At 42.4% G+C, this 14811-nt stretch overlaps 1 protein-coding gene across 1 annotated transcript in view; it reads right to left on the bottom strand.

The window, feature by feature from the left end:
* Nucleotides 1-803: 803 nt before the first annotated feature.
* Nucleotides 804-14811, bottom strand: part of RAB38 (RAB38, member RAS oncogene family) — a 111025-nt gene continuing 97017 nt past the window's right edge. The window contains exon 6 of the mRNA XM_020880142.2: nucleotides 804-1692. Within this exon, the coding sequence (XP_020735801.2) occupies nucleotides 1540-1692 (153 nt within the window). The 3' untranslated portion in view covers nucleotides 804-1539. The remainder of the gene's footprint in view (nucleotides 1693-14811) is intronic.

Below are 14811 nucleotides of genomic sequence, written 5' to 3'. Positions count from 1 at the left end.
TGAAAGCCAGTAAGCATGAAATGAAGACCATAAAGGATAATGCAGGTGGGAAGGTCTCCCCTATGGGAACCAAGGGCTATTAACCCCACTGGGGGTGTCTAAGAGACTGCAGACAGCATGCTCAGAACTGGTCTTCCTGAAAGAAAAAGAACCTAAGGTATTTATCCCCCAATCTCTGCTGTCATTGGTTGAGGGATGCTCTGGAGATACTAACTCACTGGCCTGCCTGCCTCATGGGTCAAGAGTTCCAGGGGCCAGAGAATGCCCTTAGGGAAAGGATCACAAACACGAATAATAGGAAGCGGTGTGGTTGATATTTATGGAGACAATGAATGCCAAGATAACATGGGTAGGACACCCAAAAAAAATGTTACCAAGTTCCAATCTATTATCAACATCAGTGAAAACTAATGCCCTTCAAAAGCAGTAGCTACCTGCAGCATGCCTGCACCACAGCCATCGTGTAAAGCAAGATATCAACATGCATGTTTTAGTTGTTTCTCTGTGTGTTGGTTGGTTTGGCAGCTTTCCTGACCAGAATATATGAAAATACATTCCTCTGCTTAACCAGAAATTGTATAGATACACTGCTTACACTCCCGGCCTACATGCCAATATGAACTGTAGGTACAGATGAGATGCATGACTCATCTCAGTTTTAACAGTATCCTTCCTTTAAGTGCGTCTCTCACATCTCTTTTTTGAAATCAAATTTTAGAAATGGGTCGAGAGAACAATGGACACCTGGTCCAAAAAAAAAAGTAAAGTTCAGAATACTAAGAAACTTGAAGCACTTGCAGAAATAAGGAAACAGCATCTTTTCATGTTTTATTTTTCACTTGTGAAAATATATATAATATATATTACACATACAGAAGAGTCCCACAGCTCGGGTTAGAGAAAGCTAACAGAAAGGCACATACCAGCGGAGGTCTTTTCATAAAGTTTTCAGTGAAACCAACATTCAGGGCAAGGCAATTGACAATAAAAGCAACAAAAGCACAGGAAGCCTGTGTCCATGACTCTGAAGAGCTAAATCAGAGACAACTCCAGGTCTGTTGAGAATGGAGGTCATCTCTGGAGAAAGGACAGCTTCTACTTAATAGGCCTGTCAGAGCAACAGAGGATGTACTGTCGTCTGGACAAAGACTCCAGGGGCAAAGTGAAAGCCAGCGCTTAACGTGACAGCTAGTCTGTTCTTGTCCCCTTTCTCTTTCAGACCTGAGGCCCTGGCTGACCCAAAGATGCAAATAATAGGGTCAACTCTGTTTGTGCAGAATTACAGTCAGCTACAAGACAGAATGCTGTAACAGACTAAATATTTTAAAAGCTTGTAAACACTGTGCTGATGCTGTGGGGGGGGGGGGACATAAAAAGGAACAATTGCTATTTCTCTTGGAGGAAAGAAAGATACAGGCTTAGGTCTTTGGCTTGCCCCAGCTGTATCCCCATCCTGACATTTATCTAAGATGGTAGGATTTGAGATGCAATTCATGAGATGACTGGATTCCTCCCACCATATTCCAGCACAGGGGCCCACTAGGCTTTGGAGCAGCTGGAGCAGCTGACAACCCTGGTGGATGTGAGATGCGGCTTCACGATGTCAGGCTGAATGGACTCCATCAGGTCACACTCATTGGCAAGTATGTGTTTCACCAGGCATCTGGAGGCTTCATCGATGTTGATATTTTCCTAAGGGGAGAAAACAGCTTTTAGTATTCAGTATTTCAGAATAACGCTAGAGCAGAGATTTATATGAGACAAAGGGCAGTATTTCAATATCTCTTTCTAAACCCTATCCCATGCATCCTCTTTCTATTCCCCTCGCTCTTGTTTATTCCTTCTAAGAACTTTACACTTTAGTCTTTCATAAAAGTAAGTATATGGATTTGTTCTATAAATATTCATTAGCACGTTTTCGATCATTCAAGTTCAACCCTGAGTTCCCTTGCTATGAAAGCCTACAGTAACTTTTCGAGTTCCACAAACAACAAAACTCTTCCATTTAATAGAGCCTTAATAAAAATTCCTCTGAGGGTTTCTAAATCTCAAACAAGGTGAAGTTCTGGTTGTTTTTTTGTTTGTTTGTGATGTTGTTGTTACTGGTTTTTATACCAGAATTCATTCACACCCCCAAATCAGTGGCTTAAAGCAACAAAGTCATAACTGTCACTCATCCTATGTGCATCACAGGATACCTGGCTTTTCAGCCATCAGCCTAGGCCAAGAGAAGTTCTATCTCTGTGTTTGTCATGCTTGCAGAAGCAGGGAGAAAAGAACATGGTGAATCGCGCATTAGCTCTTATTGCTTCTGGAGAAAAGTGACAGGGAGACACAGCGTTTATCCTCCCATTTCATTGTCCCATGAAAGTCATGTGATCATGCCTAACTTCAGAGTGGCCAGAGCATTGCAGTCCTGCCATCGGACTGGAAGGCGGAGAGCCAGAATTCATGTCTCTGGGCTTCCCTTTCCTCATCTATGTGACAGTCTTGATGATAAAGCACGTGCTGTGTGCTTAGTCACAAATATCAAATGTGGGATATCATATCTGTTCACAGGTAAGACAACTTAAATTTAGAGAGATTAAGAGACTCCTCCCAGAGCCAAGATCAGACAGCAGAAGGGTTTGAGGGCTAGAATTCACAACCAGATGTTGCTGACATCAAAGCCTGGCTCTTACCAAGTGTTATTCCTTTTCAAGTTTTCAAAATCAAGAGCAATAACAAGTTCTTACTACAATGCTAGGACCAGTGGGTGCAAAATAAATCTTAGATCCTTTCTTTCATAAAGCAAGTTTTAAGCATTAAAAAGGGCCCTCCTGGATAAGCAATATAAGTTAGATTTGACAGTAGTATTTTTTAAACCTCCACTCCTATATTACCGTGCCAGTAAAATAGGGTTCTTTCATTTTAATGTGTAAATTGGCAAAATCTACTAATGAAGAGAATGAAGTGTGGACAAATGAATGAAAATCCATCATCCTCATGAGAAAAACAACTAAAACTTAAGCCCAATTAGTGGCAGCCTAGTAGAAAAAGACAAGATGATGCCAGTGAAATTGTGACCTTTAACACATTAGCTGGTGTCAGGACTAGGATGTGAGATTATGGAAGACGGGGCTGTCAACTAAGGAAATCATTCAGACCCAAGGAGTGACTGCACCTACTTTTAGATTGTACATAGGAACAGGGTAGCAGTTCATGATGACTCATGGTCATTCAATCTATATTCTTTAGATTCCTCCTAAGTACGAGGCATAAAAAGACAACAGTAAAGTCTGTCCTTGTAAGAACTTACAGTAGCAAGGTAAATAGCAGAGGTATAATAAGGTTGAAAAGGGCATCTGGGACCAGACTACTATGAGCCTTGAATGAGAACTTGGCCAGACAGAGCCACTGGGATTACTTTTCAAGTGAAGTGTTGAAAAACACAATCCAATACAAATCCATTACTAGACAAAACTATATAGACCCATGGGTGGTGGTGGTGAGTCATCAAGTCATGTACAACTCTTGCAGCCCTATTAACTGTAGCAATCCGGGCTTCTGTGTCCATGGAATTCTCCAGGCAAGAATAACAAAGTGGGTTGCCATTTCCTTCTCCAGAGTATCTTCCCGACCAAGAGAGCGAACCCGAGTCTCCTGAATTGACAGGTGGATTCTTTACCACTAAGTGAACAGGGAAGCCCTGGACCCTTAGTGCTCTTTTTAATTCCTTAATTTATCAGCGAGCACTTGGAAAATACTTATTATGTGTACTATGGTTGCCATGGCACGTCTATTGCAGATTGGCACCTATCAGTGGAAGCCAGGAAGCACTATACTGACCACATGCATTCTGCAAACAAGCACAGTATATAGTACTCAGAGCACAAGCCTGAAGCCCACCTCTTATCTCAGCTCCCACTTTCTGGTGGTGTGACCTTGGGAAAACTGGTCACCGCTCCTCACCTTAGTTTCCTCATCTGTAAAGGGAATCTACTTTACAGATGATAGTAGGTTAATACATGCTAATACTTACAACATGCAAGACACTTAGAACAGAGAAGAGGATATAGCATACGTTTAATAAATGTTATCTACATCTCAGCTCAGTCACTCAGTCATGTCCAACTCTTTACAACCTCATGGACTGCAGCACACCAGGCTTCCCTGTCCATCACCAACTCCCAGAGCTTACTCAGACTCATGTCCATTGAGTCAGTGATGGACTTCAGTTTGGCACCAGTCCTTCCAATGAATATTCAGGACTGATTTCCTTTAGAATTGACTAGTATGATCTCCCAGCAGTCCAAGGGACTCTCAAGAGTCTTCTCCAACACCACAGTTCAAAAGCATTGATTCTTTGGCTCTCAGCTTTCTTCATAGTCCAGCTCTCACATCCATACTTGACTACTGGCTTTGACGAGTCAGACCTCTGTTGGCAAAGTAATGTCTCTGCTTTTTTTTTTTTTCATTTATTTTTATTAGTTGGAGGCTAATTACTTTACAACATATGCTGTCTAAGTTGGTCATAGGTTTTCTTCTAAGAAGCAGTTCAGTTCAGTTGCTCAGTTGTGTCTGACTCTTTGTGATGCCATGGGCTGCAGGATGCCAGGCTTCCCTGTCCATCACCAGCTCCCAGAGCCTACTCAAACTCATGTCCATCAGGTCAGTGATGCCATCCAAACATCTCATTCTCTGTCGCTCCCTTCTCTTCCTGACTTCAATTTTTCCCAGCATCAGTGTCTTTTCCAATGAGTCGGTTCTTCACATCAGGTGGCCAAAGTATTGGAGCTTTAGCTTCAGCATCTGTCCTTCCAATGAATATTCAGGACTGATTTCATTTAGGATTGACTGGTTGGATCTCCTTGCAGTCCAAGGGACTCTCAAGAGTCTTCTCCAACACCACAGTTCAAAAGGATCAATTCTTCGGCACCCAGCTTTCTTTATAGTCCAAATCTCACATCCATACATGACTACTGGAAAAACCATAGCTTTGAGTAGATGGACCTTTGTTGGCAAAGTAATGTTTCTGCTTTTCAATATGTTATCTTGGTTAGTCACAACTTTTCTTCCAAGGAGCAAGCATCTTTTAAATTCATGGCTGCAGTCACCATCTGCAATGATTGTGGTACCAAAAAAGATAAAGTCTTTTACTGTTTCCATTGTTTCCCCATCTATTTGCCATGAAGTGATGGGACCGGATACCATCATCTTAGTTTTCTGAATGTTGAGTTTTAAACCAACTTTTTCACTGTCCTCTTTCACTTTCATTAAGAGGCTCTTTAGTTCCTCTTGACTTTCTGCCATAAGGGTGATGTCATCTGCATATCTGAGGACTGATATTTCTCCCAGAAATCTTGATTCCAGCTTGTGCTTCATCCAGCCCAGCATTTCTCATGATGTACTCTGCATATAAGTTAAACAGGCAGGGTGACAATATACAGTCTTGACATACTCCTTTCCCAATGTGGAACTAGTCTGTTGTTCCACGTCTAGTTCTAACTGTTGCTTCTTGACCTGCATACAAATTTCTCAGGAGGCAGATAAGTTGGACTGGTATTCCCATCTCTTGAAGAATTTTCCACAGTTTGTTGTGGTCCACACAGTCAAAGGCTTTGGCATAATTGATAAAGCAGAAGTAGATATTTTTCTGGAATTCTCTCGCTTTTTTGATGATCCAGTGGATGTTGACAATTTGATCTCTGGTTCCTCTGCCTTTTCTAAAACCAGCTTGAACATCTGAAGTTCATGGTTCACATACTGTTGAAGCCTGGCTTGGAGACTTTTGAGCATTACTTTGCTAACATGTGAGATGAGTTCAATTGTGTGGTAGTTTGAACATTCTTTGGCATTGCCCTTCTCTGGGATTAGAATGAAAACTGACCTTTTTCACTCCTGTGGCCACTGCTGAGTTTTCAAAATTTGCTGGCATATTAAATGCAGCACTTTCACAGCATCAACTTTTAGGATTTGAAATAGTTCAACTGGAATTCCATCACCTCCACTGGCTTTATTTGTAGTGATGCTTCCTAAGGCTCACTTGACTTCTCTTTGCAGTATGTCTGGCTTTAGGTGGGTGATCACACCATTGTGGTTATCTGGGTCATGGAGATCTTTTTTGTATAGTTCTGTGTATTCTTGCCACCTCCTCATAATATCTTCTGCTTCTGTTAGGTCCATCCCATTTCTGTCCTTTATTGAGCCCATCTTTGTATGAAATGTTCCCTTGGTATCTCGGATTTTTTGATGAGATCTCTAGTCTTTCCTGTTCTATTGTTTACCTCTATTTCTTGGCATTGATCACTGAGGAAGCCTTCCTTATTTCTCCTTGCTATTCTTTGGAACTCTGCATTCAAATGGGTGAAAGTAAAATTGCTCAGTCATGTCCAACTCTTTGCAACCCCATAAACTATACAGTCCACGGAATTCTGGATAGGCCAGGATACTGGAGTGGGTAGTCTTTCCCTTCTCCAGGGGATCTTCCCAACCCAGGGATCGAACCCAGGTCTCCCACATTGCAGGCAAATTCACAAGGGTATATCTTTCCTTTTCTCCTTTGCCTTTAGCTTCTCTTCTTTTCTCAGCTATTTATCTACATATTCACCTCATTTAATCATCAGGAGAGCATGATAATGTGTATGTTCTATTCCTTTACTTTGTAGCTGAGGAAACTATGATTAAGAAGGGGTAGGTGGCTGGCCCAGAGCCAGATGTCAGTCTAAGGAGAATAGTAAAGACTAATATTTGCCATGATATTTACAATATACTAACTGCAAAAAGGCAAGATGTATAGGATTTAGGGTACAGCCTTATCTCAAGTCCCCCTAAGTATTTTCCCCAAACAAATAAAGGAGTGCAGTATAAACAGGGCATGCATTTCCAGCCTTAAAAGGGTAAGAAGTTGTAGTCAGGCCTCAGGAAAGTCTGCTCTGCGCTGGTTGTCCTTCTGTCTTTCTGAACACTCTAAAAGTCACAGCCAAAGTCTAGACTAGCAGAAGGGAGAGCAATACAGAACTAACCTCCCTCTCCCTTTTCTGTGAAACATGAGTGTGAATAATCAAACCCTGCCTGATAAAACTATAGGTTTGGACCTTTGGGGCAATTATATTGTGATATAACTGATTGTGCTTCTTGGCAGCCAAGTAGACACAGCCAGGCCCACATTTTTTAGGTGGTTGTTAAGAAGCAACTGTTGGTTTAAGTGCAAAATACTACCTGGGAATTTTTATTGACATGTATTCCTAAGAGTTTTAACAATACTTCCTGGAGCATCTTTTGCAGTAAAGGTAACTTATCCATCCTATGACTTCCAAGACACATACCCTTAGAGTGAATCTGGCTGTGGTTTCCTTACATGTTTGCAGTATGACAAGGAGGTCTATCATGCTGACTACTTTAGGCTGACGTGTGCTCATCTTCACATCTCTGCTCAGCATCTTTTCATTTATACCAATAAGCATGCCCCGAGAAGTAGGCTTAAAATGTCCAACAAAGCATTTTAGTAAAAATAAATGGTAGTAACTACCATAGTATTATTGAATGTCTACTCCATGCTGGGCATATAGCAGATGCTTTACTCATGGACACATTGTTCACATCCAATCCTCACAAAAATCTATTAAAGAACTAGTAGCCATATTTTAAAGGTAAGGAAACCTTAACCTTTACCAAGGTTAAGTAACTTAACTAGAACAGAGTAAGAGCTTGGCCAATCTGTCATTCCAAGCCAATAGGCCTAATTCCACTTTCTATCATGCTCCCATATATGACATGACCATATCTCCAAGATTTGAACAGATAGTAGTTTTATTCCTAAAGCAGCAGTACATAAGCCTGGCTGCATATTCACTCAGCGAGTTCAAGGAAATTTGTTGCCAGGACCCTCCTTCCAGACATTGGTCTGGGATGAGGCCCAGCATGGGTATTTTTTTTGTTTTTAAGATTTTCCACTTCTTTGCAATTGCCTTCAGATTTGAGACACACTCACATCATTAAGAGACACATATCATATCATTAAGAATATCTTTAAAGATGCTCCTTTCATTTCAATCATGAACTCTCTGGAAATAACATTTAGTGCAGTGATTTTAAGCTGCAGTGATTTTGATCTTCCCAGAGAGAAAGGCATATAAATCTAACTATCTGAGGTCTTGGGTACGTGTCAGTTTTTTTAATTAGCTCTTTAGAACATCTGTCTGGTGGCAAATTATTTAATCTCTGACCCCCTGGTGCCAGAGAGCAAAAACATCCTAGCAGAAAGCCTTCACTTCTGCCTCGTTAGAAGCTGGCAGAGAATTCATCCTCCTCTAATCTTTTCAAATACATCACCCTCCAACAAAACACCAAGTGTACCAGGCCCTCTGAGGTTAGGGTACTAAATTCTTCAGCTCCGTGAAATTTTAATTAGGGCAGATGGCCCACCAGATAATAATGCCAGTGCAAGAAGTCTTATGCGGAACAAGTGCTTTGAAAATACTTTCTCTAAGGAGATGCGCTTGTTTATGGAGCGCATAAGTGCCAAACCTTCTGGAGCTCCCACTGACTGTAGATCCAGTCTAATGTGGGGCAAGCACAGTGGACACCTCTATTTCTGTCTGTACAGCGCGTTTTCTTCCCTCACCCCCCAGATCACTCCCCCTTTGGGCAACGACTTCCTCCCACTGGCAATCATGAGCTTCTCCTGAGACTCCTCTAAACCAAGCCCTACATCTCAGACCTTGTTCTCAGAAGCTGAAATTTCATGTAATCTTCACAACAAAGCCGAGATGGGGGGTATTGATCTTACTTGATAGAACAGGAAAGTGAAGTTCAGAGTGGCTAAAATGACATTGTCAAGGTCTCAGAGACAGTAAGGGGTACACTCTGGCTTCCAATCCAATCCTCGAAGGTTCTACATCATCTCTTCTTCTCCTCGTTGATGTCTTATAGTTCCTGGCCAACAGTTTTAAGGGCCCAAGCGAGGGTCTACCTCAATCCAGAGCCCATGGTTTTGCATTTTGCCACATGTTCTCCATGAAAGGAAGACAGATCTAAAGTCACCAGACTTCAGTCTACCTAATGGACATTGGGAAGGGTGGGTGGAGACACATTGTCACTGATTTCAACACAGGACAGAGTCCCATTGTCAGCAGGGACATGTGGGGGAGGAAGAGAAAGTTCACAGATAAGATCAGCTCCAAGGACCGTGTCCCTCTGACAATAACTCTCCTATCCCCACTGTCACCCAAGTTCAGCCCCTGTCCTTCACGCACGAGATGTCAAAGTCCATCTCACACACCCTTTCTCCCCACTTTCCTACAGTCCCAGGGCCTCCTACCTTATAGCCCTTTCTCCTTATCTCCCTCCCATCCCTCTCCCAGCATCTAGAGCCCCACTCCAGCCATGGAACATCTCCAAGCTTATAGAGAAACACCCAGTGTTAAAGAGAGAGGGAAATTAGACATCACTAATTCAGCCTGGCTTTGATGCATTAGGAAATTAAGGCAACAGAGGAGGGGAGTGACTGCCTGGCATCACACAGGCTCCCTCTTAGTTCTCCAAGCAGTGCCACTGGTAGAAAACCCACCTGCCAATGCAAGAGACTTAAGAGACACAGGTTTGATCCCTGCATTGGGAAGATTTCCTGGAAATGGCACCCCACTCCTGTACTCTTATCTGGAAAATTCCCTGGGCAGAGGAGCCTGGTGGGCCGGCTACAGTCCATTGGGTTGCAAAGAGTCGGACAGGACTGAGCGACCAAGCTCTTAGCTTGCACAATAGTAAAGAATTTGCCTGCCACGCAGGAAACACGCGTTCAATCCCTAGGGCAGGAAGATGCCCTGGAGAAGGAAATGACAACCCACTCCAGTATTCTTGCCTGGAGAATCCCATGGACAGAGGAGCCTGGCAGGCTACAGTCCATGGGCTCACAGAGAGTCAGACATTTCTACCATGATTAAAGTTTTCCATCCTGACATCTCTATGTGCCAAGTCAGAGAACTGAGACTAGAACATTGTTGTCCCAGGAAGTAATGGAAAGAGAATGAGGCTTGGAGTCAAACTTGGCAACTTGGTTGCCATTTACTGCAGGGCCAGGGAAAGTCCAAACCCTGATCCTCCCTTGCTTAGTGTGACAAATGTGGCTAATGACAACTGTAGTTCATAAGGTACTGTTAGGATTAAATGATGGAAAAGGCAATGGCCACCGACTCCCGTACTCTTGCCTGGAAAATCCATGGACAGAGGAGCCTGGCAGGCTGCAGTCCATGGGGTCGCTAAGAGTCAGACATGACTGAAGTGACTTAGCAGCAGCAGCAGCAGGATTAAATGATACACACACAGATGAAGCACCCAGACACCACATATATGCCCTCGGATGAATACATGGTCCGTTTTTGTATCTGCCTCTCTTCACCTTCCCCCTTTAAGTCATTCTCCAGTGATCACCTTTCATAAGAAGTTGCCTCTAACTCCCCCAGGTTGAGACAGTACCCCTCTCTTTGGGCACCTATCGCGAGTCACTATGATGGCTGGTTTGTCTGTATTTTCATCACACAGGAGGCTCCTGGGGGCTTACCGCTGTAGCCTAGTGTGCCTACAAGTAGTGGACACCTGGAGGATATCGGGTAAGTGAATGAACGAATGAATGCATGGACCAATCAAGGGGGCCCTCAGAAGGGCACCAAGTTCAGGTTTCAACCTGAAAATAATTTCAGATGTGAGTTATTTCTGCAGGGGGTAAAAAGGAAAACATGCACAACAGAGCTTACTTCACCAGTCAAGCTGCCTGTTCTTACCTTGCGTTCCAGCTACGATTTGACACAATTCTTTTTAGGTAAAATGAAGGAAGACTGACTGAACCAGTTTATAAAAATTGAGCTGAACTGCTAAAGGCTTTGCAGTAGAGTGGACCTATGTCAGAGTACTGACTTTTCTCTCTTAATAATAACTCTTCATATCTCGTTGCTTCAAAAACTGTTTCAGGTGACCTATGCTATTTAATAAGTAGGTGAACTTAGACAAATACTTAATTTTTCTGGACCTTACCTACAATTTAGAGAGGATAACACCCACTTGACAGAATTAGCATGATTAGAAATATCTTATCTGGGGCAAAAGTAGAAGGTGGGTAACATTATGTATTTTAATGACTCTATATTATACACAATTATTTTACTATTATCTTCTCCTCTTAAGAACTTTTATGAAACTGAATGGAAGGCCAATTCTAGCTTAAAAATTTATTTAGTTTATCTTTCTTTACATATGCTCCTTTTGTCCAGCCCTTAACTCACTTTTTATTAGAGAGTTTGAAATCCTTGATTTTTCATAAAGTATTGTTAGAATGAAAAGTTCAGAGTTGAGAAAACTGAAAAATTGTAAAGTTGAGAATTATGTTGTGTTTGCAGGCCAAACTGAGGACTTAAACCCAGGACATAGCTGGATTTAAGCTCTTGACAGCTCTGATAGCTCCGAAGACGAAAGGGAGGAGCCTGGATATATAGGAGGTTTTGCAACAATAATCAGGTAGTCAGAACATCAAAAAATGACTGTTAACTAAGGAAAACCAGATATCTCAAGTGAAGGAATTTAGCGTTTTTCTATGTATGGGAAAATGCAAGGGTCTGGGCTCAATGAAATTATTCCTTTGATATGCACATCAGCTGTCTGGGGCCAATATCCTGGGCTTTTTCATTCTGAGTCTCCTCAAGGATGGCTACAGCAGCTGACTGCTAAATGGAGGGCACCTTGTTTCTACCCTGATATCCTCAGGACTCACTGAGCAGGTGGCTGTAATGTGGCGGTTTGATGGCTGCAACATCCTTTGTTTAAAAAAATGTTCTCTTATAGAAAACATAAAGAAACAAGTGAAAACATACAGAAACAAGTGTGTGCATGCTAAGTCGCTTCAGTCACGTCCGACTCTTTGTGACCCTATGGACTGTAGCCCGCCAGGGTTCTTTGTCCATGAGATTCTCCTGGCAAGAATACAGGAGTGGGTTGCCATGCCTTCCTCCAGGAGGGCACAGAGGAGCTTTTAAACATCCTCTGTTTAGAATAATACTCTCCTGGGAGAAAACATACAGAGAAAAGAACTATGAGTAAAAGCGAATGAGTAAAAAGTGAATCCATCTACCCATCACCTTTTTATACCAGGAAAGTCATGATACTAGCTAGCTACCAGAACTGTGGCCCCAACCCTAGAATCTATGTCTGCTCTTTGCCACTAACCCCTGATGTCTAACTCCTAAATTCCTCAGTCAGGTATCAAGTCATTCGTGATATCTGGGCAAGCCGGGCAAGCCTGGCAAGCTCGCTGAGGCAGTACTTTGCATGTGCTATATAATTTTTTCTCTTCCTGATGTGGAATAACATTATCCTTTTCTTCCTTCTACACACTTGTAATGGGGGGGTGGGGAGAGGTGATATATCAATTTGAAGTTCCTACCATGTAATATTGAAAGATCACGTAACTAAATGAAATAACTCATTTTCCAGCAAATAATCATTGAGCACTCTCCAGGGACCGGGCACTATTCATCAAAGTCTTTACACTCTGTGCTTTCTTACACTACGCAGTCAGCCAGGCTGTGACTGTCTCATTAGCGCAGGCCTCTTCCGGCCCTGCTTTGAGATGAGGATGGTGATATGCTCCTTTCTCACCCTCAGACTCTGACATTTCGGCCTGAGTCAGCCCTGTGTAATCGCCTCTCTTCTCTGATCACAAGCCTTCATTTTCTTCCCAAGGCAAGCGTCCTCCATGTTCCTGGCAGATTGTCTCCTGACCACTCTCATTAAAGTGCAGTGATGGTCATGCCTCAATCCCACTCCCAGCTCAAAAACTCTGGATTGGCTCCCATCGCCTGCTCAGAGTCAGCGCAGACCTTGACAGTGAGAGCCAGCCAGCTCGGCCACCACTCGACTGCTATCTCCTCGCCTCTGGTTCTCCTCACTTGGCTAAGTTCCAGCTGAGCTAAGCCATAGGCCATTCACTCCGTGTGTTTTGCTTGGATTATTCTTACTCCATCTCTATCTGCCAAACACAATTCATTTGGAAGAATATAGCTGTTGCTGTCTACTTGATTCACAAGGATTCCATTGGGTTCTGCTTTGAATTTTTGGATGAAATTCAAGTACGCTACCCAGTTTTAGAATCTTTTAGTTATTTTCAATGTTTATTACTTGTGTATGTATTTATTGAAGAGGGACAGTGTGGTAGAAAGACTCAGGCTATACTAGTTGTGTCAATGCTAGCTGGATAACCTCAGAGAAATCACCATAACCTCACTCTAAGCCTCAATTACTTTACCTATAATCTGTGATCAAAATAATGCCAATTTTGCAAGGTTGTTGTGACTATGTATAAGATGAGATGAGATGTTTGAAAGAACTCAGGAATAGTTTAGGCATGCAAGAGCCCCTGAGAAGAAAATACAAGACTTTGGAAACAATCCAACATTGCATAGGTAAGTTTTATATGAGAATGTTTGAAGGGAAAAACATACTTCTTTGTCAGAGAAAGATATCTTAAAGCAGGTTCTGCAGTTTTGTAAGGTGGTACAGGCAGAAAAAAGCATCTATGGTTACATAATTTTAGACATGTTAAGTTAAAAATAATTCAAAATATTTATCACAGGATTCCTCAGGCAGATTCAGGTTGGGAGGGGAGGCTTGGAAAGAAGCAAGCTGCTCCTCTTCCCTCCTCCCATCTCCAAGCAGAGAATGAGTGTGCAGGATTTTGTGAACTTATATGATCACAGAACACTGATCTCAAGCTCTGTCTCACAGGGCTGGTGTTCCTCTTTGCACAATTTGGCAACTTTTGATTGAGAGCAGTGATAGAATAAATGGGAGTGGCTGTGGATGGCTGCTGTAGGGCTGGGTGGATAGAGACACTTATTAACCGATTTTGTATTATACTGGTGGCTTTTTTAAACCCTTTCCTAGGTAGTGTTACCTCCATTTTTGCCTTTTTCCATTTTTCTGAGCCTCACCTGAAAAGAAGTACATGCTTTTGTTTGTTTGTTATTTGTTTTTATTTGACTGGGCCAGTTCTTAGTTGCAACACTCCAGTATCTTTAAATGTGGCACACAGACTGTTAGCTGCAGCAAGCAGAATCTAGTTCCCTGACTGAGAATTGAACTCAGGCCCTGTGCATTGGAGTGTGGAGTCTTAGCCAATGGACCACTATGGAAATTCTGATGTGTTTTCTTTTGTTTTTTGCTTTTTGTTTTAACATGACTTTAACAGAGGAGGGTGACTTCACACGTGTAAAAAATTGTAAGCCATGGGCCTGGTTTGGAATGACAAAGTCCTCAGATTATTCCCTCTGGTAAGTCTTCTCTGACCAACACCTCACCCCACCCTGAGCAAGGTAGGGCTGGGTAGTTCTCTTAGGTGCATCCATAGCAGCTCCCTATTGCAATTCTAATCATGCACAATTGCACTGACTTCTAGAAATTTACCTTCTCACCAGATAGTAAAATTCCTAAGAGAGAAAGTGGCCCTTTATGCACTTGGGAGTGTTACCAGCACCTAACAGAGGGCCTGTTGGCACGTACGTGCTCAACAAGTATCTTAAGAATGGACTGGCCAGGGAAAGGGAAAGAAAAATGGACTGATACCAATTAAAAATCACAAAAAATACTGTGAGCTGCTCTATGTTGAAATCTATTATAGTAAAGTTCCCCTTAAACTCAGGATAGGTTTAGACAAGAGAATTAAGGGCCCAGGGTCCTAGCCTTGATGCTGCTACAAATTAGCTCTGTCATTATAAACAGATCAAGCCTCCTCTCTGATGTTAGTTTCATCAGGCACAGGAGGAGGGTATTTATACTCTGCCCTTT

This window comes from Odocoileus virginianus, chromosome 28 (genome assembly GCF_023699985.2).
Source record: "Odocoileus virginianus isolate 20LAN1187 ecotype Illinois chromosome 28, Ovbor_1.2, whole genome shotgun sequence".
Classification (NCBI taxonomy): Eukaryota; Metazoa; Chordata; class Mammalia; order Artiodactyla; family Cervidae; genus Odocoileus; species Odocoileus virginianus.
This window is presented reverse-complemented; position numbering and strand designations above follow the sequence as displayed.